This window comes from Macaca nemestrina, chromosome 15 (genome assembly GCF_043159975.1).
Source record: "Macaca nemestrina isolate mMacNem1 chromosome 15, mMacNem.hap1, whole genome shotgun sequence".
Lineage (NCBI taxonomy): Eukaryota > Metazoa > Chordata > Mammalia > Primates > Cercopithecidae > Macaca > Macaca nemestrina.
In genome coordinates, this window is record NC_092139.1 from 27598238 (window position 1) to 27623040 (window position 24803).

Sequence of the window (24803 nt, forward strand, 5' to 3'; positions counted from 1 at the left end):
CATGGTGGTGTGTGCCTGTGATCCCAGCTACTTGGGAGACTGAGGCACAAGAATCACTTGAAACCAGGAGGTGGAGGCAGCAGTGAACCAAAGTCATGCCACTACTCTCCAGCCTGTGTGACAGAGCAAGACTCTGTCTCAAAAAAAGCAATAAAAATAAAAATTAAAAATCCTCCAGGAAAAAAAAATTTTTTTAAATAGAGTTGAAGGGTTCTGTGGCTAGTTCACCCAGTGGTCACGTCTCCATTTCAAGGCTCAGGGAAATGAGCCTTGCCCTCCATTTAATGGGTATGTCCTTGTAAAGGCTACAATTGGCTGTGACCATAGTCCCGATTTCTGAAAGCCTTCCACTAGGAATGACAATCAGAGAGGCACACTTTGGGGATGAATGTCTTACCCTCAGGATAGCCTGTTCGTGAGTGTCGGAAGCAGAGCCCTCGGGCACAACCACAACCGGCACGTGGTAGCGATTATGGGAAAGTACAGCAGCCGCAGAGGCCACGCTGAAGGCTTCGGAGAGGGACTCAAAGTTCTTCTTGCTGAAGATTGCGTTCATCAGCTGGATGACCTGATCCTGAAAGAAACATGAAATGCAGCCGTTTCTCTTCCTCTGCTGGGAAGGTGGGAGGGCCACTGCTGTAGAGGAAAGTCACTCCTTATCTGTTTCAGGTGTTCACATGGGAGGTCTTTTGGTCAATGATCCAAATTCGTAGATGGAGAAAACACAAATATTCTGCATTTAAACTTAGAACTTGGATGTGGTTGTTTTTTTCCCATCTTCCGTTATAAACTGAAATTCATGATTTGTCAGTTATTTAATAAGTGCTTACTATACAGGCCAGGCACGGAGACTCATGCCTATAATCCCAGCACTTTGGGAGGCCAAGGCGGGTGGATCACTTGAGGTCAGGAGTTCGAGACCAGTCTGGCCAACATAGTGAAAAACCCTATCTCTACTAAAAATACCAAAATTAGCCAGGCATGGTGGCATGCGCCTATAATCCCATCTACTCAGGAGGCTGAGGCACGAGAACTGCTTGAACCCGGGAGGCGGAGGTTGCAGTGAGCCAAGATCGCACCACTGCACTCCAACCTGGACGACAGAGAAAGACTGTCTGAAAAAAATATCATAATAATGCTTACTACACAAATGCGGGGTAATTCCAGATAACTACTGAGATATGAAACTATATTATGAAATACACATAATAGTAATTATTTGTTAAATGTCTATATATGCCAGGCATCATGATAGGTGCTTACATGCATTAACTCAAATTTTGACAAAAACTATAAAAGACTGCTATTATCAATGTTTCCCAAAAAACGAAACTGAGGCTAAAGGAGGCTAAGTAACTTCTGCAAGTTACAACAACATTAGCAAGACCAACATTCAATTGTAGGATTGTTTGTCTCCGAAGTCCTTCTGCAAGAACATCTGTTCTTTCCTGGTTCCCATTATCCTCCCAGCTAAGCTACCTTTCCTCCCAACCTACTTGTAAGTAGTACATTGAGGCAAAGTTTTTATTTATAAGACCAAACGTTATAGCTAAAATGTACATTAAAAAGAAACTAAAATAACTCTCCATTAAGAACTAATGGGCTGCTTAGAGGAGAAAACTAAAAGCAGTTTTTTTTAAAAAAGTGGAACCTAAAAGGCATTACTAAAATTCTGGAGGTTGTTTGCTTAGGAGGAAACATTTTCCCCTTCAATCAGTTTTGTTTTTTAAAATCTACCATCCAACCAAAGAGCTCTCTTATTCCTGACAGTGTTATTCACAGTCAACATGAAAGAATTTTCTTTAATTGGACCAATTACAATTTTCCATTACTAGGCTGCTGACATGTTAAAATGGGTGACTGTTCACCAGAACTGTTGTGTCAAAAGCAGTGACAGCGAAATTACTCCAGCCAAGTACCTGGTTAGCAGCAGCTTGGAAATAAAGGAAGAAAATGTTTAAGTTGTATATGTACAATACCATTAATTCATCTACTTTACTGTGTATAGGACAATCAGCAAACAATCTGTACCCCAAGACCCCACACTCTTGCACTTTCACCCATAACAGAAATTAAAAGGGAGTATATTTCTAGACCTGCTACACTTAGGACAAAGGAAGAGACACAAAAAGAATGTAAACACTTGAATAACTTATTTGACCATATCCTCTGGAGAAAATATGAAATTAATTCCAATTATCCAAGACAGATAATTATTTACTTAAAGAAACTTGGCACAAAACTTGTAATGCATAAAGAAATGAAAAGTTCTCACTTAAAACCCAAATCTCTCCTCCTAAAATTTAAATAAAAGCAGCTTGTATTTTAAGTACTTTAGATTAAGGGCTGGTAACTTCTCACAGACAAGGGGTACAAAGACGGTCCCACTCAAAAAGACTTCCCACATGCATTCCAACTAAAGGTTCTTTCAGGTTAACAACCTCCTCTTGAGAAAAAGAATGAACTCTTGGCGGATGTGTGATAGACACACATGCCTCTCAGTGAACTATGTCCATCAGCAAAGATTAGCTAAGATTTAGCCGTTGCTGAGGATAAGGGGGAGGGAGGAGAAGCAATTATGAGCCCAGGGAAGGATGTGAATGGGCCACCAGAGTGGAAAGCATTCAGGAGACAAGCAGAAAGGGGTATTGGGAAGAAAGGAAGACGAAACAGGAGTAATACACGTGGCTTCTTTGATATTACCTCGTGACATGTACATACCCCATTAAAGCAAGTGTGGTTTGTTTACACGTCTGTCTCACTAGCAACCCATTTCTTGAAGATAGGCACTACATCTTTCTATTTCTCATTCTTAATCCCTAACCCAGGCCACTGAGTGACAACATCCCAAGGTATGTCTGAACATTCCTCTCTAATAAAAGCTATCCTTAGCAGATAAAGCTGATGACCCCTTTGGGTTTCATGCCTGAAAACTGTTAGATGGGTACCTCCTTAATGGATGGCTCAGTCCCCACATGATCCATGAGCTTGTAGGTGGCAGCCACAAATAACGCTGTTGTTTCCAGTCCTTCTTCAAACTGGAGATACACGCCCCCCAGTTCATCCAGACGAGCAACAAGGTCCTGCCATAACAAAACAGAAACATGCTGGATGTCAAGTAACAGCAGAAATGAGATGCACGAACCACTGTCAACCCCACTGCAGACAGCTTCGTGACATCTCTCACTCTAAATCTGAAGACCACCTCAGTCACTTAATACTTTCTCAAAAATGGTCCTTAGGCAGAGTAAAGTATATCAAACAGACATTTGAGGAGAGCAGTGTCTTCTGCACTTCTGGGAGGGTTCCTTCCTTGGCCCCGTGTATGCCGGCCCAAGCCCAGGAGTCATGGCAGGGAAGGCTCCAGCTACTTTGGGTGGAAGGCCAGTGGGCCAGGCTGCCGTGCACCCAGGAAGCATCGTGACACAGATGGAGTCCGTGGCCATCCATCTGAATACAACCTACAAAGCATGGCGTTTCCCAGAATTTCTTAATGCTCCAAAAGACAAAGAGAGACACACTGCTCTCCTAGGCAACATGACTAGGCAACCAACGTGTCTGTGAAGCATCCAGTGAAAACACCATCAGGACTGCTTGTCAGCCCTGCCAGGCAGTCCATGAAAGAGGCCCCAGAGAAGCATGATATTCTGGACAAAGGCAAGGATAGAGCAATAATAAAAACCACCATCACCACGTCCTGAGCACCTATTATGTAATAGGTACAAATATTGCTCAGGACACAGTACCCTAATACAAAGAACACAAGTGTGCCATGGATATAAGAAGCAATGTAACTGATCCTAACACATCATGCATGGCTATCTGCAAGACTCTTCTACAGCGTATCAAAGATAGGAGCTGGGAAATGTATTTGGCAAAAGATTCACACCTCAATCTCCTCCACGATGCTCCTCAGGTCAGCCTGCTGGGACAGGTGGGATGCTGTCTGCAGAGCCTGGACCGTTCTGGAAGGTAAAGAGTAGAACCCCAATGAATGGCAAGTCTTCTTTCATCTACTCACCCCTTCCCGTACTTGGGACACTTTCACAAATATCCCACTCTTGTTCTTTAGAAGTACAAGTTGGTCTCAGCCTTTACGGAGTTTACTTATAATCCAGTTAGGATAGGTATGACAAAACCCGGAAAAGATCATCACAGCTGAGAAGGCAACGCAGGCAACAGAACTGGCAAGAAGAAGCGTGGGCCTTGGGCCGGGCGCAGTGGCTCACGCCTGTAATCCCAGCACTTTGGGAGACTGAAGCAGGCAAATTCCTTGAGCCCAGGAGTTCAAGACCAGCTTGGGCAACATGGTGAAACCCCATCTCTACTAAAAATACTGAAAATGAGCCAGGTGTGGTGGCGTGTGCTTGTAGTCCCAACTACTTGGGAGGCTGAGGTGGGAGGATCGCTTGAGCCCAAGATGCAGAGGTTGCAGTGAGCCACTACACTCCAGCCTGAGCAACAGAGTGAGACCCTGTCTCAGAAGAAAAAAAAAAGATTGAAGCAAAATTCATATAAAATTAACGATTTTAAAGTGAACAATGCAGGGATGCTTACTATATTCACAATGTTGTGCAACCACCACCTGTCTAGTTCCCAAATATTTCCATCAGTCTAAAATAAAACCCACTGGTTGAGCATGGTGGCTCACACCTGTAATCCCAATACTTTGGGAGGCCAAGGCAGGAGGATCACTTAAGCCTGGGGGTTCGAAACCAGCCTGGGCAATATAGTGAGAACTCATCTTCACAAAAAATTAAAAAATTACCTGGATCACTTGAGCTAGGGAGGTCAAGGCTTCAGTGAGCCGTGATTGCACCACTGCACTCAGTCTAGGTGACAGAGTGAGACCCTGTCTCCAAAAAAATAGATAAACAAAACCCACTGAACAGTTTCTCCCCATTGTGTCTCCCCTTTGCCCCCGGCAACCAGTAATCCATGTTCTAGCTCTACGGATTTGCCTACTCTGCTATTTCATAGAAATGGAATCATACAATCTGCATCCTTTTATGTCTGGCTTCTTTCGCTCAGCAGAATGTTTTCAAGGCTCATCCATGTTGTAGCATGTATCTGCACTTCATTCCTTTTTATGGCTTATTCATACAATTTTATCTATAATTCTGGAAGATAAGCTTTTTAAGATGGAACATGATAGGTGTATACATGTAAGACTTGTTAGATTCTGTTCTCTTAAAGCAGATAATGTGGAAAACATAAATGGTGCTTTTCTGGATAAAATGGGGAAAGGAGAAGCCCCCTGGTGGTTAACCGACTGCTACTGCCACCCCAATGGTTTCCTAATTCCTTTTTTTTTTTTTTTTTTTTTTTTGAGACGGAGTCTCGCTCTGTAGCCCGGGCTGGAGTGCAGTGGCCGGATCTCAGCTCACTGCAAGCTCCGCCTCCCAGGTTTACGCCATTCTCCTGCCTCAGCCTCCCGAGTAGCTGGGACTACAGGCGCCCGCCACCTCGCCCGGCTAGTTTTTTGTATTTTTTAGTAGAGACGGGGTTTCACGGTGTTCGCCAGGATGGTCTCGATCTCCTGACCTCGTGATCCGCCCGTCTCGGCCTCCCAAAGTGCTGGTATTACAGGCTTGAGCCACCGCGCCCGGCCCGGTTTCCTAATTCCTAAGAGATGACTGGGCCCTTGTGTAAAACCTCCACTTACCAAGTCAATGTGTCAAGGAATGTAGAGCAAGAATCTGTCTGCTTATGTCAAGATCATAACAATTTAGATTATCTCCATGGGAAACTAATTCCATTAAGATGACAAGTTGGAAAACAGCAGAGTCACAATTTACAGAGAGACAAGCCCTAGAGTACTCAACGACACCTATGGGATGCTTGTTGTTATAATACACTTGAGAAAATGAAACCTGAATTTCCAAACGAGATAAAAATCACACATCTGCCCGTGATAAATGCTGTGCTCAGAAAAGGGGGTTAAGATAGCCCAGAAAGAACTTCTCAATTAAGATATCATTTTTTTCTCTTTGGAACGAGCGAGTGCCGCATGGTAACAACCTCAGAAGTTTTAGAACGAAATTAATCCACTGAGTTTTAGAAAGTTTTGTCACTGGCTTTAATTACTTATTCCCCAGCCAGCAATTTCTTTTTCTCTGGAGCATAGTACTGTATTCAAACATTAAGAAAGCAGATCTTATCTTGCTAATATATAGCAGATGATTCAGAGAAATTGATTTATGAGAGACAACAATGAGATCTTCTCAGATGGTTCATTCAAACCTACAAGTATTTTCTTGTTTTCCATTCAAGACAAGTTTACAAACATTCACTTCCTAGAAAAAGCCTACTTAAATATAGAAGGCCCACTTAGAAGAGTTCTAATTTATATCAGATTGCCTTTAATAGGGCAAATTAGTAGTAATATAAGGCATCCGACCAGTTGGATTTCACAATGACCCTATGAGCCATTCTCCAGGTTTGCATATGAAAACACTGAGGCTTAGCGGGGCTAAACAACCTACTCATGGTTACAGCGGTTGAGTAGAAGAGTGGATTTGAACACACTTGTTTCTACTCCAAAGCATATGTTCTTCCTACCTATAAGCTTTCTACAAGACAGCAGAAACACAAAAGTATAGTTTCATCCTTTATTAACTCCTTTGGATACAGACCATGTGCCAGGCTCTCTAAGCACTGCAAATAAAGCTTATGGCTGGGTGTGGTGGCGCGTGATTATAATCCCAGCTACTCAGGAGGCGGAGGTGGGAGGATTGCTCAAGCCCAGGAGTTTGAGGTTGTATGATCGCATTGCACTGCAGCCTAGATGACAGAGGGAGACTCTGTCTCAAAAAAAAAAGCTTATGATCTAACATACAAATAACAACGAAGGAAGTAACAAACTCTCTAAGAAAGGGGACCTGTTTGTTAGGAACCTAAGAAACAAATGGTCCAGAAAAGGAACTCCGTTTCCTACATGCCCACCAAGAACCAGGCACTGCGCTAGGGTCTTCACACCTATTATCTCACTTAATCCTGTCAGGTGCTCTGATGTAAGAATTATGGGTTTCATTTTAAAGGCGAGGCTCAGAGAAGTTAGAATATGTGAATATGAGGAGGGTGTGAGGATGACATAGAGGAATGTCAACTGCCTGTGAACCCTGTCCTTAACAAAGCTTTTAAGTTTACAGAAAAATCTGATTGTTAGCAAAAACACAAAAAACAAACAGAAAAACCTGAGAAACAATCTCACTGTTTTGAACGGGGGAATTGATATCACCAAACTCTTGCTAAACAATGAACAGGATTCCAGAAATGTACTCCACACCCTCCTTCAGGGTTGCAATTAAATGGTGAACACAAATAAAATAACAACAAAATCATTGTTTTAAATGAGGAGTTTCAGTGTTTTTAAGAAAAAAAAAAAAAAAAAAAACTATAACCGGCCTGGACAACACAGAGAGGCCCCATCTCCACTAAAAACAAAAAATTAGCCGGGCAGCCAGGCGCAGTGGCTCATACCTGTAATCCCAGCAATTTGGGAGGCCGAGGCAGGTGGATTGCTTGAGGTCAGGAGTTCAAGACGAGCCTGGCCAATGTAGTAAAACCCCGTCTCTACTAAAAATACAAAAATTAGCCAGGCGTGGTGGCGTGCCTGTAATCCTAGCCACTGAAGACGCTGAGGCAGGAGAACTGCTTGAACTCGGGAGGCCGAGGTTGCAGTGAGCTGAGATCACATCACTACACTCCAGCCTGGGTAACAGGGTAAGACTCCGTCTCAAAAAAAAAAAAAAAAAAAAAAAAATTAGCCAGGCGTGGTACTTTGCACCTGTAGTCCAGCTACTCAGGAGGCTGAGGCAGGAGGATCACTTGAGCCCAGACTTCAAGGCTGCAGTGAGTTGTGATCATACCATTGCACTTCAGCCTGGGTGACAGAGTGAGATCCTGTTTCTAAATAAATAAAAATTTGAAACTACATATATTATCACTTAAGAGCTTAGCAAAAAACACCCTGGAGTTATAACATTTCCATTTATAACAAACAGGTAAGGTGCTTCTCCTTCATCTAAGCTTTTTGCAGAGTAGTAGAGTCTGATTCCTAGAACACTCCACCCTCTGAGCAACCACCTCTCTCACCAGATGCTACCTCTCACAACTTCCAGGGATCCTGGAGCCAACACTTTGCAGAGCCTCCACTGCCAACATGCCATCTTGCCCTGGCCAAGCCTCAACAAAACATGCACGTGGCTCCTTCTGAGTTATCTGCCCTTGCTCTAGCCCTCCAACCTCACAAGGCAGCTGGATCTCTAGGTGATGGCGTGCTCATACTCCGGCTCAGCACCTGCCTTCTGTTTGCAAGGCGTGCAGAAGACTGCGTCCATGTGAGCTCCACGAGAACAGGGACCTTACCTGCCTTCGTGCAATCATGCCTGCGGTGCCTTGCACAGCACCTGGCACACAGAAGTATTTACTGAAGTACTTGCCCAGGAAGTATTTGCTGAACCAATGAATGAGCCCTCTTAGGATAGGGCCCGAGACAAATGAAGCCTGAGAAGTGCTCGAGATGACAACTCACGCCAGCACAGTCTCCTCCTTGCTGAGACGAGCAGTAAGGGCACTGAGTGCTTCTTGGGATGCCAAAGGAAGGCCAAAGCCGCTTAGAGCTGCAACTGCATGGTAGATCTGGTTAACAGATGAGTCCTCACTGACAGCTGCCAGAAGCAGATCTTTGGTCTCATTTGAAATAGAGATCTAAGAAAGAATTGGCAGACACAGAGTTTTAGAACAGGTCTTGGCAATTTGTGGCAGGCATGGCAAAGACAGCATGCAGAGCAGCTGCCAAAGTCACCTCCGCCTCATGTATGCTGATTCCCCTCTAATCCCCAGATACCAGGATGAAATGTTTGTAAAACCTCGGTACGACACCCCCATCTGAAAAGATGCTGACAAATTACCTTTCTACTTATACGGTTCTCCTGTGTTCAATAAAATGACTTTTCAGAAACCTCATGTAGGGGTACACTTCGAACAGTTTTAAATGTTAAAGGGAGATGAAAGGAAAAAATCAAGACCTCCCAGAAGAAAGGTAAAAACTGCATGAAAAGGTTATTTAAAACCCTTGAAAAGTAAAAACATAGGAGAAACATAAACTACACTTTCTTAAGGAAAAGCAACGGACTCTCCGCAACAATGGACTCTCATTGTTAAAAAAAGGATTTTTGACATGACCCTTCCCCTTTAAAAATGCACTTTTTTTTTTTTTTTTTTTAAATAGTTAAAAGTCATTGTCAGTGTAGGAACCCGGACTCACCTCACATCCTGAGAGGGCCTGGCTGGCCTGGGCGGCGTAGAAGAGGGAATCCACATTGCTGGGATCAAGGTTAGATCTGATGTAGGTACATGCTTTCTACACAGCAGGGAAAAGTCAGTGTTAAGTGGTGATACATGTAGTGAACCAGGAAAAGCAAAGGCATTTTTAGATAACATTCGAAGTCATTATAGATGGCTTGAAGAAGGAGCTACATGAATTTAGTTTTTAAGTAGTTACTTTCCATAGGACACGGTTTTACCCAAAATTGCTGACTTCGTACAAACAGCAGTAAGTCTAAAGGCACTTGAGTCCTTCTGAATCTTAGAAAGGAAAGAAGGAAACCACTTCCCGAATCACCTGTCTGGCCATGGCCTGTGCTGGGTATTTATGAAGCTCTTCATTTTAATGACATAACGACCCTTTGGTAGAGATTATCACTATCCCCATTTACCTGAAAAAGAAACTGGGGCTTGAAATTGGTAAGTAATCTGATGAAGGTGACAAAGCTACTAAGTGGCAGAGTCTCTTCTGATTCCAACTGTACTGGCATTTCCACTTAGATGTCACCAAGGCCAAGTCAGGCTCAACAAATCTAAAATGAGCTTAAGGCTGGGTGCAGTGGCTCACATCTGTAATCCCAGGCCTTTGGGAGGCTGAGGCAGGAGGACCGCTTGAGCTCAGGAGTTCGAGAACAGCCTGGGTAACATGGTAAGATCCCATCTCCACAAAAAATTCAAACATTAGCTGAGCAGGTGGCAGGTACCTGTGGTCCCAGCTACCTGGGAGGCTGAGGTAGGAGGACTGCTTGAAGTTGAGGCTGCAGTGAGTCATGTTCATGCCACTACACTCCAGCCTGGGAGACAAAGCGAGACTCAGTCCCCCAAAAAATAAAAATAAAAAATAAAATGAGCTTAAAACTTTCTATTTCTTCACCAGGACTTCCCAGCTCATGCACAGGTAACGCCATGCATCCAGCAACCCAAACCAGAAATCTGGGAACCATCCTTGACTTTTCCCTACCCCTCCAAGACTATCAAGTCTACCTCTTTTTCATTTCTCAGGCCCAGTCCTGCCTCTGGTTTCTGTCACTGCCTTAGGGCAGGCCCTTGCCCTTTCTCAACTAGATTGTCCCAGTAATCTCCTAAGTGGTCTAAAGCCATGCAATCCATTCTGCACACTGCTTCAAGACTGATCTTCACAAAATACAAGTGTAACCGTGTTGCTTTACCTTTAAAATCCTCCAGTGGTTCCCTATTTTTCTCAGACAAGATCCAACTTCTGACTCAGCATGAAAGGCCCTCATGACTGACCCTCCCTCTCCATGCTGCCTTCATCACCATAGCCCTAATTCCAACTCCAAAATCTTACCGTCCAGCCTCCTGCAGCTATACCACGCTCTTGCCATTTCACATTTGACGCTGCTACCCACCCTGCCCTGCCGGGAGCACCTTTTCCTTGTCCTTCCTGCCAGCCAAACCAGGCCCTACCTTCAACTCTGCTCAGATGTTCACCTCTTCCAGACAGTCCTCCCAGAAGAGGCCAGGTATCCACCCTCTCAAGTGCTCCCCCAAAGCACATACCACACCGTACTTACTAGTTCCCCCAGTGACTAGTGGCCCAAGATCAGGGACTTTGCCAAATGCCCATCACAGTGACTGGCACAGAGGAAGCACATCACAAAACCCCCAAACTCCTGGTACTGCGACTCTCCTCGACTCCAAGAAACAGTATCAAACCATTAGACTACCAATATTTTGGTTGAAGTAATATAAAATTCAGCTATTCAAAAAGATGTGGTAATAGTAACAGTTAAAAGTGGGTGCTGGTTGGGCACAGTGGCTCACGCCTATAATTCTAAAACTTTAGGAAGGTGAGGCTGAAGAATTGTTTGAGGCTGTGGTGAGCTGTGATTGCACCACTGCAGTCTGGCATGGGTGGCAGGGCAACAACCTGTCTCAAAAAAAAGAAAAAGGCTCGGCACGGTGGCACACACCTGTAATCTCAGCACTTTGGGAGGCCAAGGCGGGCGGATCACAAGGTCAGGAGATCAAGACCATCCTAGCTAACACGGTGAAACCCCATCTCTACTAAAAATACAAAAACAAAATTAGCCAGGCGTGGTGGCGGGCACCTGTAGTCCCAATTACTCGGGAGGCTGAGGCAGAAGCGTGAACCCAGGAGGCGGAGCTTGCAATGAGCCAAGATCACACCACTGCACTCCAGCCTGGGCGACAGAGTGAGACTCTGTCTCAAAAAAAAAAAAAAAAATTGGGGGTGCTGGGCGCGGTGGCACTTGCCTGTAGTTCCAGTTACTCAGGAGGCTGAGGCAGGAGAGTCACTTGAGCCTGGGAGGCGGAGGTTGCAGTGAGCTGAGATCGTGCCACCATACTCCAGCCTGGACGACAGAGTGAGACTCCTTCTCTCCCGCCAAAAAAAAAAGTAGGGGGTGCTCCTGGAGAGTAGGACAGGGTGGAGGGCAAGGGCAGCACGCTGCCTTTCACTAACAGCTATTTTGTATTGTCCAATGTTTTACTGTGTGTACATGCTACTCCAACCAAAACTTTTTTTTTTAATTTTATGAATGATTTTTTTTTTTTTTTGCATCAATTAGGGATCTGAAGAGAACAAGTAAAGCTACTCAAAGAGCCCTAGCGGTGGAATGCGAGGAAGCTGAAAACGTGTGCTTTGTCGCCATCTGGTGCTGTAACAATGGAACAACACTGGAGACCCCAAAACAATGACTACGGTTACTTCTACCTCTACCATTACCTCCTTCTGAGCACTTAAAATGTGTCAAAAGCTGTTCGAAGTGCTTTATGTGCATTTCCCATTTAATCCCCAATCTATCTCATGCATCGGGCATTCTTATTACCTTAAGTTTACAGATAAGAAAACTGAGGCATTAGAAAGGCAAAGTAACCTGTCCAAAGTCACTCAGCTTTTAACTAGGGGAACTAGAATTCCCTGGCTCCAGAATAGCCTGGCTCTGGTGTCTGAGCTATAAAACCTCTACTTCTCAAGAGCCCACTAAAAGCAATCTATTCTGGAGTAAGACAAGCATCATTCCTACACTTTGCAAAGACAAATCAAGGTAAACCGGTCCAGTGTTCAGTGGCTTCAAAGCCCACGATGTTGACAGCAGAGTTCACAGGGCAGCAGAAGCAGGGAGACCTCCCAGAACTGCTCAGCCTGCTCAGCGAGCCCACCCAGTGCTGAGGCTTCAGCCAGCCGCTCTCGGGGGACTGGAAACTTTGACTCCAGCTGCCCTCCAACGTTCTAGACTCATCTTCCCCACTGAAGGCTGAAAACTGCCCCCTAAATGTCCACCCCCAATCTGCTTGCTTCCAACTTTCTGTGCTAATACTCCAATTAATCAAATACCCTCTTGAGCAAAAAAGAACAGCAGTGATTTCTTCCATCGTAGGTTTTCCCCTACAACTCTCTGAACTGAATCAAACATGGAGTCCTACAGAAAAGACAGCAAATCTCTCTCATCCGCCCTCCCCTCCCCTATTTCCTCCATAAACAGCTCCCCGCTACTCTCGCTGCCTCTCAGACTGTGCTTTGTAATCTCTTCAGACTTTGTTACTGTGATGTGCTGCCCAGGCACACACTGGCTGGGGCCCCATACCAGACCCTTTCTAACCGGGCCCACTTTTCCCCAGGTGCTTCTTCCTGCACTTCCCCACCCACCTCTGCTCCAGCTGCGAAAGCACCTCACTGCCCCAAAGCACAACAAGCACTTGGAAGCCTCCAGGCTTTGCACACCCTGTTCTCTCCATCTGGAAGCCCATTACCTCGTCAATTCAACTTCTCCTATAACGTATTAACAAAACTCAAGACTTATTTTAAAATACAACTTCCTGACCAGGCATGATGGCTATAATCCCAGCACTTTGGGAGGCTGAGGCGGGTGGATCACCTGAGGTCAGGAGTTCGAGACCAGCCTGACCAACATAGTGAAACTCCATCTCTACTAAAACTACAAATATTAGCCAGGCGTGGGGGTGCGTGCCTGTAGTCCCAGCTAGTTGGGAGGCTGAGGCAGGAGAATCGCTTGAACCTGGGAGGCGGCGGTTACAGTGAACTGAGATCGAGCCACTGCACGCTAGCCTGGGTGACAAGAGCAAAACTTTCAAACAACAACTTCCCTCAACCCTTCTCTCCCCTCCAGTGCCACCTTCTCTCTTCCCACACAGCCACACTGCTCCAGTCTTCATGTCCTCACTTCCACTCACTCCACTTTGGCTTCTGCCCCCAGCACACCAGTGGCAACCTCCAGATTGTCAAAGCAGAGGATATTTTCCAGTGCTCACTCCTCAACGATGGACAGACCAATCACATCCTCACTGGGAAACATGCGCGCCCGTAGCCTTCTGGGATACCACCGCACCCTTCCTGGGTCTCCTACTTCTCTGGCAGCTCCTCCCTCAGTTTCAAGCTCTCCTGCTGTTTTCTCAACTCCTAGGCTGGGCTCTCATCCCACCACCTCCTGCCTCCCTAGGCCATTCCATCCGTGCCCATGGCTTCATCCTAAACTTCTATGCAGATAATTCTCAGACCCTTAACTCCAGCCCAGACTCTCTCAATAGTCACTTACATGACTCAAAGGTATTTCAAGCTCACCATGGTAAAGAACAAATTCGTGATCTTTCCCAGACAAATCCCATTCTTTTCCTGTGTTGCTATCTTATGGAATGGCCCAACCACCCATCCATGCAGCAGAAGCAGAAAGGCCAGGTGTTATCTTTTGTACCCCTCCTGCATTCAATCTTGCCCTGTAGCCCCCTGCTATGGTCTGTCTCCCAAAAAGCAAGAGCGAAATCTTTCCGAAATGCAAGTTGAATCACGATACTAGCTATTTAAAATCTATTGCTCATTGGAAACAGATCAGAACTCTTCCTGTGTGGGCCAAGGCACTGTGGCTTGGCCCCAGCCTGCCTCACTCGTCTCCCTCCCTCCCACTCTGTTCCACACACCTCCTCCTTTCAATCTCAAATGTAACCTGCTCTCTATCCTCCGCACAGGCTGTTCCCTCTGCCTGAAGTCCCTTCCCTCCTTCGTCTCACAGTTAACTCCTCCTCTCCCTTTAGAATTCAGATCCATCATACCTTCCTTCACTCCAGTGCCTACCACATGCCAGGTGCTGTTCTAGGAACTGGGGATACACAACAAATAAAATGGACAAAGTCCCTGCCCTTAAGAAGTAGAGTGAGATTAGGGTGATGTAGAGAGGTTTGAGTTTTGGGTTTGGGGTTTGTTTTGTTTTTGTTTGTTTTGAGACAGGGTCTTGCCCTCTCACACAGGCTGGAGTGCAGTGGCACGATCGTAGCTCACTGTAGCCTCCAACTCCTTGGCTCCAGCAATCCTCCGTCCTCAGCCTTCTGAGTGGTTGGGACTACAGGCACACACCACTATGTCAGATAATTTTTTAACTTTTTGTAGAGACAGGGTCTCGTTTTGTTGCCCAGGCTGTTTTCAGACTCCTGGCTTCAGGCAATCCTCCCACCTCAGCCTTCCAAAGTACTAGTATTACAGGTGTGAGCCAACACACCCAGCCCAGAATGAGATCTAAATTCGGAGATTTCCTCAGGAAAGCCTTTCCTGGCAAATCAAAGTACCCTATTCTATCCCTATAAAAGTCCCCTATTTATAACAGCACATATTTCACCTTCATAAAACTTACCACTGTTACAAATATTCGTGCATATATTTGATTACATGACTAATGCCTATCTCAGCTATTAGACAATATATTCTTAAGAGTGCAGGGGCCCTCTCCCTCTTTATGGTTCAAGAGTAAATCCCCAGTGCCTAGCACTATACCTAGTGCATAGCAGAAACTCACTACATATTTGCTGAATGATCAAATGAAACCTGCACCAGCCAGCACACATGGCAACACCCACTGTGCAAGATTTGGCATACAGTGTGAGTGCCGGCTCCCTCTGCTGGACTCCCGTGGTACTTTCCACAAACAGCCCGTCTGCCTCTTTGCACTCAGCACTGTATTACCGTACTCTCAGTGGATAATGAGCTCTCTTGTCTTCTCTGCATTTAGCACAATGTCTAGCACACAGCAGAGGCTCCATAAACGATCACTGCCTGAAAGATTGCCTCATTCTCTGCTCTCCCCAGGAATGAACTGAGTGCTTGAGCCACAAACAAATATACTTACTACTATATGCACTCGTCATGTGCCAGGCACTATGCTAAGCACTTTATACTTATTATCTCATTTAGTGCTCACAACACTTTATAAGGGATGCATTTTGTAAAAATAATTTGTTTTTTTTTGAGACAGGGTCTTGCTTTGTTGCCCAGGCTGGAGCGCACTGGTGCCATCACAGCTAACTGCAGTCTTAAACTCCTGGGCTCAAGCGATCTCCCTGCCTTCCTGCCTCAGTCACCTAAGTAGCTAGGACTAGAGGTGCATGCCACCATGCCCAGCTAATTTCTTTCATTTTTTGCAGAAATTGGGCGGGAAGCGGGGGGGGTCTCACCATGTTGCCCAGGCTGGTCTCAAACTCCTGGCCTCAAATGATCCTCCCACCCCAGCCTCCCAAAGTGCTGGAATTACAGGCATGAGCCACTGTGCCCAGCATGTTCTTAATCTTGTAAAAAGCTAAACAATGATATCCATAAAATCACCATTCTGATATGCTTATGTTTTATATAAATATAACTCAAATGAAAAATGCTCACTCTTTTTTTTTTTTTTTTTTTGAGACAGAATCTCGCTCTATCACCCATGCTGGAGTGTAGTCGTGTGATCTCGGCCCACTTTAAGCTCTACCTCCCAGGTTCACGCCATTTTCCTGCCTTGGCCTCCCGAGTAGCTGGGACTACAGGTGTCTGCCACCACACCTAGCTAATTTTTTTATATTTTTAATAGAGACGGGGTTTCACTGTATTAGCCAGGATGGTCTTGATCTCCTGACCTCGTGATCCACACGCCTTGGCCTCCCAAAGTGCTGGGATTACATGTGTGAGGCACTGTGACCGGCCTTTTGTTTTTTTTTTTTTTTTGAGACAGGGTCTCACTCTGTCACCTAGGCTGGAGTGTAGCAGCACGATCTCGGCTCACTGCAACCTCTGCCTCTGGGTTCAAGTGATTCTCCTGCCTCGGCCTCCCGAGTAGCTGGGATTATAGGCATGCCCACCACGTCTGGCTAACTTTTGTATTTTTAGTAGAGACAGGGTTTTGCCGTGTTGGCCAGGCTGGTCTCGAACTCCTGACCTCAAGGGATCCACCGACCTCAGCCTCCCAAAGAGCTAAGATTACAGGCCTGTAATCTTTTTAACAACTAAAATCAACTCTCATTCCACACTGCTGTCTCCATAGTTTCTATTCTCAGTAAACCCCATTTCTCCCAGTTTCGCTGCTAAAACCTCTTGTGAGATAATAACCAAAATCTCTCCAAAGATCAATCTGTGAGAACAATCAACAGTGTATCTAGTGGAGCCCAGGGAGTTCTCTCTACTGAGCTGAAGGCAACAACGGCTGAGCAGGACATGCACCACTACACGGAAGTGATAGTAATGAAGACTTTCTCTCAATGGATTTATGTAGTTTGCACATCTAATGAGGAAATTCAACAGCTCTGAAACATCCGTATAACTCCCTTTCTTCCATTACTTATAATGCATACACTACCTAATCAACAGAGCACATTTCATAAGCAATTAGAATGCAGTATGTGATTAACTCATTTATTTTCTGATTAGCAGGCACATTTAGAGAGCTCCCATTTTGATTGAGCTGAAGTTTTACAGTTCAAATATTTGTTAGACACCTGTGTGTCAGAGGTATGCTAAGCAGTGGGGATGACAGTCTGAAAAAACAATGTCAATCAATGTGTACCAACTGCTACTACTATTTATATATAGTCATGCTAATCATAAGGTTAATACTACATATTACCACATGCCATCAACGTGCTAACGACCCCGCACACATTACCTGTAAACTTAGTATTATTGTCTCCATCTTACCGATGACAGAACAAACATTTTGAAAGGTTAAGGAAGCTGCACAGGTGACTCCGGTGTGAAGTTTTGAAGTCAACACCTTGAAGCCAAGCTCTCTGACTTCAGTGTCTGTATTGTAAACATAAAGCCACAGCCAGCCCAATCATGTAATTAACGCAAGTCACACTGCATAGCAGCTGTCCGGATGCCTCTCAATCTACATCTTCAGCCCTAACCAACATCCCGCAAACTTGTGATGATGGCAGAGAATAGCTTTGGGGGTATGTCTTCGACCTAAATCTCCTACAGAACTCCAAATCACGACACAGATCAAAAGACATGCTCTGGATGAAGTGGGAGCACCTCATTCATCCGTGACCCCCCTACACTGAATCCTGTGGTTCCACTAAAGTTTGAAAACCTTCAGGAGAAACTTTTCATCCTGCATTCAGATCCTGCCAAAGGTCAACATTACTATTCCAATGTTATCTCCTATACCTCACAATATAAAACCTCTAGTCAATTTGCTCTTTCTCCCCAGGGCCTCTAAAGACATCACCGAAAACCAGAGCAGAAATACAAAGCATCACTACAAAAGGCACCGTGAATACAGTGTCTGTGCCAGGCACTGTCTGAACTCACCTAAACAAAGTATAAATAGAAGCAAACCTTTTCAGTGTAAGAATGATAATAGCTACCATTTCCTTTGAGGGGCATACTGTAATTTCACTTTCTTCTTACAATGATTCAGTGAGGTAGGCTTCATAACTCCCTTTTCAGAGAGGTGGAGCCAGAATTAAAAGCTTGGGTTAACTGACTCTGATGTGTATACTCTTACTTTTGAGAAGAACTAATTTTATCAGGAGGTACATTCACCTTTAGGGTTTATAAGAGTGAAATCATGAGGAAAAGTCTGTTTCTTTAACAGAATCACACACAGGAAGAAAACATTGGGCAGAAACGGAGAGCTGGTTGTTAGGAAAAAATTTGAGTAAGCTGGATCTCATATAGCTGGGATCAGCAAACTTTTTCTGTAAAGGACCAGTTGGTAAATACTTCAGGCTTTTTTTTTTTTTTGAGACGGAGTCTGGCTCTGTCACCCAGGCTGGAGTGCGGTGGCCGGATCTCAGCTCACTGCAAGCTCCGCCTCCCGGGTTTACGCCATTCTCCTGCCTTAGCCTCCCGAGTAGCTGGGACTACAGGCGCCCGCCACCTCGCCCAGCTAGTTTTTTATATTTTATATTTTTAGTAGAGACGGGGTTTCACCGTGTTAGCCAGGATGGTCTTGATCTCCTGACCTCGAGATCCGCCTGTCTCGGCCTCCCAAAGTGCTGGGATTACAGGCTTGAGTCACCACGCCCAGCCATACTTCAGGCTTTATGGCCAGCCTAGTAACTATTTAACTCTACAGTTAAACTGAAAAACAGTTGTACCTAATGTGTAAATGAATGCATGTTCACACACACACACACAGTTTGGCCCATTGGCAAAAATGGAACATTTTGAGCATCAAAAAGAATAACAATCGAAATGGATTGAAAGATACCAATTGCAGCCGAGAGGGGTGGCTCACGCCTATAATCCCAGCACTTTGGGAGGCCAAGGTGGGTGGATCACCTGAGGTTAAGAGTTCGGGACCAGCCTGGCCAACATGGCAAAACCCTGTCGCTACCAAAAAATACAAAAATTAGCCAGGCGTGGTGGAGAATGCCTGTAGTCCCAGCTACTTGGGAGACTGAGGCCGGAAGGTCGCTTGAACCTAGGAGGCGGAGGTTGCAGTGGGCTGAGACTGCAAAACTGCACTCCAGCCTGTATGACAGTAAGACTCCATGTCAAACAAACAACAACAAAAGACATCAATTGGAGGCTGGGCACAGTGGTTCACATCTGTAATCCCAGCACTTTGGGTGGCAGAGGCGGGAGGATGGCTTGACCCGAGGAGTTTGAGACAAGTCTGGGCAACATGGCAACACCCTGTCTCTACAAATATTAAAAAAAAAAAAAAAAAAAAAATTAGCTAGGCATGGTGGCATGTGACTGTAGTCCCAGCTACTTGGGGGGCTGAGGTGAAGGATCACCTGAGTCCAGGAGTTTGAGGCTGTAGTGCACCATGATCGCACCACTGCACTCCAGCCTGGGCAACATAGCGAGGCCTTGTCTCAGAAAAAAAAAAGAAAGACACCAATTGGGACTATCAGTGCTGCCCTAGACAGAATTAAAGATATTGAACTTCCCCTCCTACCATAAATAACTATCAAACTGTTTGAAATATATGAAATTGAGACACCGAACAACAGACAGCAAAGGCTGGGATCCTTTAAAGAAGGTTAAAAAGTATCACAATGGGCCGGGCGCAGTGGCTCACACCTGTAATCCCAGCACTTTGGGAGGCCAAGGAGGGTGGATCACAAGGTCAGGAGATCGAGACTATCCTGGCCAACACAGTGAAACCTCATCTCTACTAAAATACAAAAAATTAGCTGGCGTGGTAGTGTGTGCCTGTAGTCCCAGCTACCTGGGACGCAGAGGCAGGGGGATTGCTTGAACCTGGGAGGTGGGGGTGCAATTGCAGTGAGCGACTGCGGTGAGATCAAGCAATGAGATCAAGCAGTGCAGTGAGATCGAGCCACTGGACTCCAGCCTGGTGACAGAGCGAGTCTTCGTCTCAAAAACAAAAACAAAACAGACAAAAAGTATGACAATGATACCAGAAATAATGGGAATTTAAATGGAAATTCAGTTATAGGGTTCTTTCATTATTTGTGACATGGCAAAATAATAATTCACGGTATACTGTGAGAAATTAAGGATGCATATTAAAATCTCTAAACAAAACTAGACAAACACTAAAAAAAGAAATTAGATCTAAACAGCCAATAGAAGAGATAAAACAGAATATTTAAAAATAATCAAGGGGCTGGGCACAGTGGCTCATGCCTGTAATCCCAGCACTTTGGAAGGCCCAGGAGGGCAGATCACTTGAGGTCAGGAGTTCAAGACCAGCCTAGCCAACATGGCGAAACCCCATCTCTACCAAAAAATACAAAAAATTAGCCAGGCGTGGTGGTGCACACCTGTAGTCCCAGCAACCAGGGAAGCTGAGGTGGCTGGCTTGAGCCCAGGAGACAGAGGTTGCAGTGAGTCATGACCATGCCACTGCACTCCAGCCTGGCTGAGCCACACTCTGTCTCAAAACAAACAAACAAAACAAAAACAAACAAACAAAAAAAAACTGTTCTGAATCCAGGAAAGATTTTAATCATGATGCATTTTCCTCACCATTAGTCCAAAAACATGTCTCAAAATTGCCTGATGTAGTGACTACCATTATTTAATACATGTGAGTGCCTTCTACCTTGAATTCCCTTATTATTAGTCACACACATATGGGGGCACTTAGTAAGTACACATGGTATTGAACAGTCTCACTCCCAGAGCTGAAGTAAAAGTTTCTAGATGATCTATGACTTGCTCTTCTTGACATCCCACTAAAAATAACTGATCTGGCATGATCCTTAACATACATTAGGCAAAAAAACAAAAACAAAAACAGACCTGTCAAACTGAAATAAACTTCTTTTTTTGAGACTGAGTCTCACTGCTGCCTGGGCTAGAGTGCAATGGCACCATCTCAGCTCACTGCAACATCTGCCTCCTGGGTTCACACGATTCTCCTGCCTCAGCCTCCTGAGTAGCTGGGATTATAGGCATGCACCACCACACCCAGCTAATTTTTTCTATTTTTAGTAGAGACAGGGTTTCACTGCATTAGATAGGCTGGTCTCAAACTCCTGACCTCATGATCCACCTGCCTTGACCTCCCAAAGTGCTGGCATTACAGGCGTGAGCCACCACGCCCAGCCAAATATTTCTTATACTGGATTAACCTTGGTTATCCTCAAATGAGCAAGAGTTAGTTTTGAACCACCCCAAAGGAATATAGTGAGGGGATGAAGGTCCTCCTGAACCACTCTGACCACCAGGACAAAAACAGCCTTACCTTTGCATCTGGCACCTGGGCACCAAGGCTGCTGAGTCCCACGATGGAGTAGAAGGCAGATTCCAAATTTGTGAAAGGGCGATCCAGCGAGGCTTTCAGTCTCTCCACGTCATGCTTGGTGAGGTAGTGAGTGGGCGTCAGAGCCCAGGTGCTGGCTATGATTGTCAGGGCCAACAGGAAGACAGTGCTTGAACCTTGGGGGGAAACGACCATTCAGTACACTCCACACTCTTCCAAGGTGCTATACACAGTCCCAGTGATGACGCACACCAAGATCTGGGAACCAAATCACATGGGGAAGGGTGAGGGAACCCAGGGGTTTAACCTGAGGAGAAGCCAGGGAGCCTGCTCTTCAACTGGTGGAAGGACAGTCCTGCCAGCAGCCTCCAGGCATCTAAAGCACAGGCCTTATCCTATTATTCCCATTAAGTCCTCTGCCTCTAAGGACAAACCCAATCCTGAATCCTCACACCTTGTCAGCCTCTCAACCAGCTCTCCTCCCTCGCGCTTCCTGCCATCTGTTGCTCTCTGGCTTCTCTGTCCTCTAAAAAGCCAGGTTCGTTCCTGCCCAGCATTTTTTCATGCTTTCCCCTACCTCAACTTTGCTTAATTTTTACTTTCAGAATTCAGCTCAAGCACCTCTTCCTTAAGAAGCTCTCTCTAGGATTAGGTCCCCAGTACAATAAAGTAAGGAAGAACCCAGGCTCTGGGGCCAGGCTTAAATCACAGCTCTGCCATTTATTAGCAATATGCCCTTGGCAGTTATTCAACCAGCTGGTGCCTCAGTTTCCTCAAGTGTAAAGTGGGATAATAATAGTATCTACCTCAGAAATGATTGCACGAGTTAATATAGAAAGATCTGGCCAGGCCAGCACTTTGGGAGGCCAAGGCAGGTGGATCACCTGAGGCCAGGAATTTGAGGCCAGCCTGGCCAACATGGTGAAACCCCGTCTCTACTAAAAATACAAAAAAATTAGCCGGGCGTGGTGGTAGGTGCCTGTAATCCCAGCTACTCGGGAGGCTGAGGCAGGAGAATCGCTTGAACCCGGGAGACAGGTTGCAGTGAGCTGAGATTGCGCCATTGTACTCCAACTCGGGAGACGAGCAAAACTCCGTCTCAAAAAAAAAAACTTAGAATAATGACTGGCACATAACAAGTGCTATATCAATATTAGCTACTACTTCTACTACTATTATTATTGTTGTTGTGATATCCACTCATAGGAATCTGTACTTCTATGTGGAATTTTCCACAACTTTAACAGTGTAATGTCTGATTTCTCTGCTAAACTGTAAGTTCCATGAGGATAAAGACTGCTTCTTTTGTTCATCCCAGTATTTCCAAGTCTTGCACACTGCCTGGCACATAGCAGGTACTGAATAAATATTTGCTGAATAAATGGAAAGAAAAATTAATCCCCATCTATGATGCCCCAGGGGACAGGGAGCTGCAGGAGTGGTACATTTCTACTTCATTTATTTAAAAAACAAAACAAAAAACACTTTTGAATGGGCTGCTTCTTGATAAAGTGCATTGTCTAGCACCCAAGTAACAGTAATAACAAATAATCACTAGGCTAACATGAGTGGCCCTAAATCTTTTGCCTTTAGCGTTAAATTAAGCTTGAACTAGAATCCTTGAAAAAAGGCACTACTGGCCAGAGGCAGTGGCTCACGTCTGTAATCCCAATACTTTGGGAGGCTGAGGCGGGTGGATTGCTTGAGCCCAGGAGTTCAAGACTAGACCAGGCAACATGGCGAAATCCTTTCTCTATAAAAAAGAAAATACAAAAATTAGCCAGGCATGGTGGCGCGTGCCTGTAGTCCCACTACTTGGGAGGCTGAGGTAGGAGGATCACTTGAGCCTGGGAGGTGCAGACTGCAGTGAGCTGGGATTGCACCACTGCACTCCACCCTGGGGGACAAAGAGAGACCCTGTCTCAAAAAAATAAAAGACGGCCGGGTGCGGTAGCTCACGCCTGTAATTCCAGCACTTTGGGAGGCCGAGGTAGGCAGATCACTTGAGGTCAGGAGTTTAAGACCAGCCTGGCCAACATGGTGAAACCCTGTCTCTACTAAAAAGACAAAAATTAGCCAGGCGTGGTGGTGGGCGCCTGTAATCCAAGCTACTTGGGAGACTGAGGCAGCAGAATCACTTAAACCCAGGAGGTGGAAATTGCAGTGAGCTGAGATCGCGCCACTGCACTACAGCCGGGGCAACACAGTGAGACTCCATCTCAAAAAAAAATAATAAAAATAAATAAAATAAAATAAGAAAAAGAAAAAAATCTATCATATGGCATATTCATCAAATGTATACTGAGCTACTATGCGCCACACACTACTTTCGGTGTTAAAAACACAGCAGGAAACAAACAAAACTCCCATCCTCAAAGAGCTTGTATTCTAGTAGCAAAAGACATCACATGAAATAAGAATATTATTGGGCAACCCCCTTTGGATCCCCTCCCCTTATATGGGAGCTCTGTTTTCACTCTATTTCACTCTATTAAATCCTGCAAATGCAAAAATAAATAAATAAATAAATAAATAAAAATAAGAACATTATTTATCACATTAGAAGGTAAAAGTGCTACGGAAAAAAATAAAGTACAGAAGAGATATTTGGGAAAGTCTACATTTTAAATACAGTAGTCTGTAAAGGCCTAAGAAATAAACATATGGAGTATAGACCTGAAGGAGAAGCAAGTCATAAAGATATCTGGTGGGAAATTATGCTAAGAAGAAAAACCCAATATGGCCAGGTGTGGTGGCTCACACCTCTAACCCCAGCACTTTGGGAGGCCGAGGAAGAAGGATAACCTGAGGTCAGGAGCTCGAGACCAGCCTAGCCAACATGGTGAAACCCCATCTCTACCAAAAATACAAGACATGAGCCGGGCATGGTGACTTGTGCCTGTAATCCCAGCTACTCGGGAGGCTGAGGCATAAGAATCACTTGAACCGGGAAGCAGAGTGGGCGGTGAGCTGAGATGGTGCCACTGCACTCCAGTCTGGGGCTCTGTCTCAAAAAAAAAGAAAAGAAAAACCAAATGCAAAGATTCTGAATCAGGAGTACGTACACATACAGTGTTTTTTGAGATCAGCAAGGACAGTATAGCTTGAGCAGAGTAAGCAAAAGTTAAGAAGTAGATGAGGTAACAGAGGTAGCAGAGGACAGATCCAGAGGGCCTTATGTACCACCACAGTGGAAGCCACTGGAAAGTTTCTTTCTTTGTTCTTAGACAGAGTCTCACTCTGTTGCCAGTCTGGAGTGCAGTGCAGTGGTGCGATCTCAGCTCACTGTAGCTGCAGCCTCCCGGGTTCAAGCGATTCTCCTGCCTCAGCCTCCCAAGTAGCTGGGACGACAGGCAAGTGCCACCATGCCCAGCTAATTTTTGTCTTTTTAGTAGAGATGGGGTATCACCATGTTGGCCAGGATGGTCTTGATCTCTTGACCTCATGATCCGCCCGCCTCGGCCTCCCAAAGTGCTAGGATTACAGGTGTGAGCTACCGCACCTGGCTGGAAGCCACTGGAAAGTTCTAAGCAGAGGTGTGAT

The 24803-nt window shown here is 45.2% G+C and overlaps 1 protein-coding gene across 4 annotated transcripts in view; it reads right to left on the bottom strand.

Moving 5' to 3' along the window:
• Nucleotides 1–24803, bottom strand: part of LOC105496304 (ribophorin II) — a 60089-nt gene that overhangs the window by 33582 nt on the left and 1704 nt on the right. For all 4 annotated transcript variants that reach the window (XR_011613372.1, XR_011613371.1, XM_011766629.3 and 1 more), the window contains exons 2-7: nucleotides 21243–21436; nucleotides 9272–9367; nucleotides 8537–8712; nucleotides 3890–3965; nucleotides 2949–3083; nucleotides 398–574 (exon numbers count right to left, since the gene is read on the bottom strand). Coding sequence is in view for 2 of the 4 variants with exons in the window: in XM_011766629.3 (XP_011764931.1) it covers nucleotides 398–574; nucleotides 2949–3083; nucleotides 3890–3965; nucleotides 8537–8712; nucleotides 9272–9367; nucleotides 21243–21436 (854 nt within the window). In the remaining 2 variants the exon portion in view is untranslated. The remainder of the gene's footprint in view (nucleotides 1–397; nucleotides 575–2948; nucleotides 3084–3889; nucleotides 3966–8536; nucleotides 8713–9271; nucleotides 9368–21242; nucleotides 21437–24803) is intronic.